At 55.0% G+C, this 5,721-nt stretch overlaps 1 protein-coding gene across 1 annotated transcript; it reads left to right on the forward strand.

The window, feature by feature from the left end:
- Positions 1 to 400: 400 nt before the first annotated feature.
- NHLH1 (nescient helix-loop-helix 1) lies at positions 401 to 5,410 on the forward strand. Its single transcript, XM_030024695.2, has 2 exons — positions 401 to 736; positions 4,096 to 5,410. The coding sequence occupies exon 2, from the start codon at positions 4,507 to 4,509 to the stop codon at positions 4,909 to 4,911; it is 405 nt and encodes a 134-aa protein (XP_029880555.1). The 5' UTR covers positions 401 to 736; positions 4,096 to 4,506; the 3' UTR covers positions 4,912 to 5,410.
- The last annotated feature ends 311 nt before the right edge of the window (positions 5,411 to 5,721 follow it).

A 5,721-nucleotide genomic window follows, 5' to 3' on the forward strand; every position in this document is an offset into this window, starting at 1 on the left:
AGGCCAGCTCACACACACACCCACGCCATGGCTGCGGGGGCTGCACACCGGTGGGAGCCACCAGGAAGGCTGTGCTGTTGGTCCCACTTCTTCTGCAGACACTGCTCCTCGTCCCACCCCAACGCAGGGACTTGCCTGCCTGTCTCTCCCTCTCCCCTTTCCACGTTCACTCCCATCTCTCTATTTCTCCTTTATGAAATATGCATGGAGAACAGATGTCGCCTTCTCCCGGAGCACCCCCACCCTCCTCCCTCCCTCCCTCCCAGCCCACCACCTCCATCCACCCTCCAGGACCACATCCAACCTCCACCTCCCTCCTCTCCCGGGGGCTCCAACCTCCCGCACAGCCAATGGCATCCCCTCTCTTGACTTTAATATTTATGAGGGGGGGAGCACCGGAGCGGCCAATGAGGCGGCTGGGGTCGGACCCGGCGTGCGAGGCTGGGGTGTATATATAGCGTATGGGGCACATGCCTCCTTGGGGTGTCCATCTCAATGTGTGGTGGCCCGCTCGCACTCCTGCCCAAGGAGTAGCATGCCTGGGCCCCAAGGCTGCCGGGGTTCCCCCTGACCCCCCAGGTCTATCCCGCAGAGAAGGACATCGTGCACACCTAGGGAAACTTTCTGCCTCCTCAATGGATGGATGAGCCAAGCGGTTCCTCCCTCCCTGGATTACTTGAGCTTCATTCTGGTGGAAGAGAAAAACTGGAGCCCAGGAATGGTCATCGGCTTGGGGGTAAGGTGGCTGTCCTGGGGATGGGTGAGCAGTGCTCCTGGATGTTGCTGCGAGGTTTGATGCTGCTGAAATGGAAGTGTGGCAGGTGGGGAGAGGGATGGCAAGATAAGCAGCGTGGTCTGTGTGGGAAGATAGCCCTCTGCACAAAGCCGCAGGCTCTCCCGGGCAGGGGGCTTGACCTCGGTGCAATGTTTAACGCACAAACCTGTGTGCGCTTCCTTCGCTTTGGGCTCAGCGGTGGCATGGGGGATTTCTGATCAGGAAAAAGAAAAGGAACCTCCATTCAGATGGCCTGAAAGTGGGTCCCAGACACACTTTGCATGGCCAGGGAGTCTTCAAAAATGGTTACACCACTGGTCTGAAGGGCAAGCGAGGAGATGGGAAGCATTGCTTCCCATTGGGGGTTTAAGCATTACTGGGGTTTTACTGAAGGCAGGACTGGAGCAAGTGTAGGTTTAAAAGACGTTCTTGCAGTAGATGAATTTAGGAAGATGGCAGTTTACAGTTCATCTGAAGGAAAGAGTGAAAAAGAGCCTCTCAGAGCACAAGTCACCCATGCAAAGGAAAAGCTTTTTGACGACTGGACTAACCCAGCAAAGGAGGAGTGGGATAAGGAGTTTATTTGGGTCCAGTACTGAAACTTGTCTTCATGCAAATGGTCAGGCATCTCCTGCCGACATCCTTCTGCAACTGAGAATAGAGACCCCATGCAGGACTCCTGCCTGCCATGTTTGATACACCTTAAATTCACTCGCAAGGATGCTGAGACAGGGACAGCAATGTGTCCCACAGCCTGTGCCCTCTGCAGACCACAGCAGACTGGTGAGTGGTTCCCAGGCTGTTCCTGAGCCAGGTCGCCATCCCAATCTGCCCAAGGAGAAGGAGTTTTTGCAGCTTCCCCTACTGCAGGATGAAGTAACACGCTTGTGCCTCAGTGCTGGTGTCCCAGGAGGGGACAGAAGGCGATTGTTTGTTTCCTTCCCTGCCCTGTGCTGAAGCAATGGGGCCAGGAGGCAGCGGAGCTGCTCTGCAGTTTCTTGCCAGGGTGGCTCACCCGCACATGGACTGCACCTCCAGCACGGCCCCAGTCAGATGAGGCAGCACCTGAGTTTGCAGAGCAAGAGGAGAACAGGCCTGTTGTTTTCAGAGCAGCAGCACCTGGATAAGAGGGAGACAGAAGAGCGGTGAAGCTGTGAAAGAGATTAAATGCAATTCCCCATCCCTAAGAGCAGGGGGGAGAGTATTTAAAGAGAAGCTGTGCACACAGGTGCAGAGCTGCACACCTGAGTCCATGCACCCACTCCTCACCACGGCCAAGATGCTGAAAGTGCAGAGCTGCTGTGGCACATGTCCAACCCCAGAGACGACCTTCCCTCTTTCTCCTGGCCCGGCTGCAGCGTCTCCAGAGCTTGCACTCACGGCTGGAGCAGCAGTCCTGCCCTGCTGCGGGGAGCTGCTGTGGCTGGGAGCAACAGTCCAGGGACGGCTATTGTGAGTGGGAGCAGGGTGGCACCACCAGCATGCAGGGGAATGTCAGGGCTGTGGCAACAAGCCTCGAGCTGGCCATGAAGGGCTGCCCCGGCTCACCGGCCATGCACAGATTTGCTTTGGGTGGTGTTCACCCACGGACACGCTGCTCCCGAGGGCAGAGCAGCCAGCAGGGCAGGACTGCTCCCTCCATTGCCGAGCACCAGAAAGGAGGTCCCAGGTCTGCAGGAAGGGGACAAGAGCAGAAGGAGAAAAGATATTAGAGCCGGAGGGGAACGGAGAAGGTTAAACAAGGTGCAGGAGTCAAGGCTATAGAGGACAGCTACAGCAGATGTGGCTAATTCAGGAGCTTGAGATACACTCTCTTGCGTTGGTCGTGGTTCTTGGTCCCTGGCTGGTTTGTCTCTGAAGCTGATCACAGGGAGAGCAAGTTAAACACAAAACCAAACTCAGCCGTACTCTTAAGGACAGTGCAGCTTATTGCAAGCTCAAAGCCTTGAGAGGGCATTTCCACAGATCCTGAAAGCCGCGTTGCCATCAGCCCTTCCATCATCTCCAGACTAAGGGCTTCACAAGAGTAACTTTTTGTTTAGGATTTGAATGGTTTACTTGTACTCTCATGCATAGCTGAAAGGTGTTGTGTTATAGAAAAAAAAGTCCAGGTTAATTTTTTTTTTGTGAAATCTGAATACCACAGTGCAAGGGTGAGTGTGTGTGTGTGTGTGTACACAGAGATGCCTAACTTGGGGTAGATTTATGAGTGTAGGTGTAAGTTATTGTGCATAAATGGATGTGGCATTCTCACAGAGGAGTTTTTGACTGGGAACATTTGCACATATGTGCTGGGAAATATGTCTGTGTGTATATGTGTATCTGTGTGTGTACATGTGTGTTTGTGTAAGCATGCAAAGAAGCAGCCATGTATGTTGGGGGGGCTCAGAGGGACTGTGCAGACACTTCTCTACATGCTTAAGGGGTTCCTTGTGTTTCTTGGGCAGTGTTTCTGTAAACACACATCAAGGGCTCTGCCCCCCCACCAGTCTTTTAAAATGGGATATGGACTATTTCTTCCCAGTCATTGCCTGTCCATATTCGTTTACTTTCCGTTTCTCAGTCATATGGCTCATTACAAGCTTGTCAGGCCTGAGAGAGGTAATATGTTGTACATCTCTGCCTGGCTGGCTTCCCAACCAGGCTGCCGACTCTTCCAGCGGCAGTGTTTCCCCATCTGAAGTTTGTTTCCCTTCCCCTGCTCCACCCTAGCCCTTCCCCTGCCCGGGGGGAAGATGCGCCTTCGGCAAGACCTGCCTTTCCCAGACCTGCTCCTGGGGTGCCAGAGGCATCTGTGCAGGCCTGGGGCACCCATGCCAGAGCCTCGCAGGGAAGGCAGTGAGGGGGAGGAGAAGGGAGAGGAGAGGCAGCTTTCCTGGCCGGTGGCACAGCATCCCAGAGGGAGCGGGGAGCCAGCGTCTATTTGGACACATCAAGCAAAGCAGCTGTGTTGGGTTCCATATGTTGGGGGTGCCAGGATCCATGACATACGGGCTCATTTAGTATACAATAAGCCCCCCTTCCTCTCGCCCCTGCAGTCTGTTTTTCCCCTTCGCTCATCCACCACCTGCCATCTCTCCGGAGAGCCCGGAGAAATGGCTTCCACCTTCTCCCAGAGCCACCCCAAAGGCTCCCTCTCCGCCGCCTGTGACGGGGGACCCAGAGCCGCAGCCCAGCCCATCAGGGACAGGCTGTGCCCTGCTCCGGCTGGGGCCAATGCTGCAGGGCAGGTGGAGCAAACAGCCATGCTCTCTAGCTACGTCTCTCGTGTCTGCCAGGAGCTGGGCAATACTGAGAGCCCCTGTGCTTCTGTTTTCTAGAGCACGCAGGAGGAGTTCGGCTTTGACACCTGACAGCTCTGAAACTGGGTTCTGCCACAGCTGCACAGAAGAGCCCACAGTCTCTGTGCACACGTGCACACAGAGGATATTTATTTATATATTTATTTTATTTATATGCGTCCTGCCATCTTTCTTACATTATTTATTGTGAAAGTTGTTGCCCGCCCAACAAGTTCTCCGGAGAAAAGGGAAAATTTTGAAATTCCCTTGCAGAGACTGTGTGTGATGAGGAGGAAGAGGAGGAGAATAACCAGGGGCTTGCTGTGAGCCAGAGACCCTCCCTTTAAAGTAGAGCAGTTTTGCTTTGACGTATTGCCTGGGTCAGTGTGTCCTCCTGACATACCATATCTCTGAAGCATCCATCTGTCTGTCCACCCCTCTTCTGCGAAGATGATGCTCAATTCAGACCAGACAGAGATTGACCTGCCCCCGACACACTCCGAGTCCGAATCTGTCTTCAGCGACTGTGGCGGCGGCCGCGCAGGCAGCACGGAGGACGCCGGTGGCGTTGGCTTGTGCGCTCAGTCCCGGATAGCTGAGCCGGGTGAGGCTGTGAAGAAAGACCTGCAGCACCTGAGTCGGGAAGAGCGTAGGCGCCGGCGGCGTGCCACGGCCAAATACCGGACAGCCCATGCCACGCGGGAGCGCATCCGCGTTGAAGCCTTCAACATGGCCTTTGCTGAGCTGCGGAAGCTGCTGCCCACCCTGCCACCAGACAAGAAGCTCTCCAAGATTGAGATTCTCCGCCTGGCCATCTGCTACATCTCCTACCTGAACCATGTGCTGGATGTCTGAGCCGCCCAACCTGCGTCCGTCTGTCTGTCTGCCACATCTCCTACCTGAACCATGTGCTGGGCATCTGAGCCAAAAGCTCAAGTCCGTCTGTCCATCTACAACCTGAACCACATGTTGGGCATCCAAAATGCTGTGCCTGTGTTCATCCATCTGTTCAAATGGACCAAGTCCTCAGCTGTCTGCTCTACCCCCCATCTGAACTATGTTCTGTATTTCCCCATCACCAAGCCCACATCCGTCTGTCTTTCCATCCTGCCTGAGACAGGCTGGATGTTTGGTCCATCAGCCATCTGTCTGTCCTGCTGGATCTGCTGCCTGAAGCCTGTGCTGGCCGTGTACACTCCCAACTTCTGTCCGTCCTTCTGCTGCCCATCCCACTGATACTGCCTAAGGGATCCTGAGCCTGCATCCGTCAGTCTGTCTGCCACATCCCCTCGCTGACCCATAGCAGGAGCCACTGAGCCCAAGTCTGTGTGTGTCACCTCTTTTTACAAGCCACGAAAAAATGGACCTGTGAAACACTGCAGCACCAAGCAGCGCTGGACTCTTGTCCATCTGTCTGCCTCCGCCTTCTGCCACCGGCCGCCCCACCAGCACGGCCAGTCTGGGCATTTTGTCTGTTTGCTGCTGTTCTGCCCCTGGCATTGTGCTGGTCACTTAAAGGCCCACATCAGGACTATCTTTTCCACAGAGGGAGCACAGCCCAGGAGCATCCTTGGGCACAGAGCAGCTCTTCTGTGTTTGCCCAGGCTTTTCACAACCCCAAAAGAAGAACAAAGTGTGGTGCAGACCTGGCAGGACCTGGCCACG

Source organism: Aquila chrysaetos, chromosome 9 (genome assembly GCF_900496995.4).
Source record: "Aquila chrysaetos chrysaetos chromosome 9, bAquChr1.4, whole genome shotgun sequence".
Taxonomy (NCBI): Eukaryota; Metazoa; Chordata; class Aves; order Accipitriformes; family Accipitridae; genus Aquila; species Aquila chrysaetos.

Bases quoted from the DNA above. Each gene is read 5' to 3' on its own strand.
- NHLH1 (XM_030024695.2), top strand. From the start codon at position 4,507: ATGATGCTCAATTCAGACCAGACAGAGATTGACCTGCCCCCGACACAC.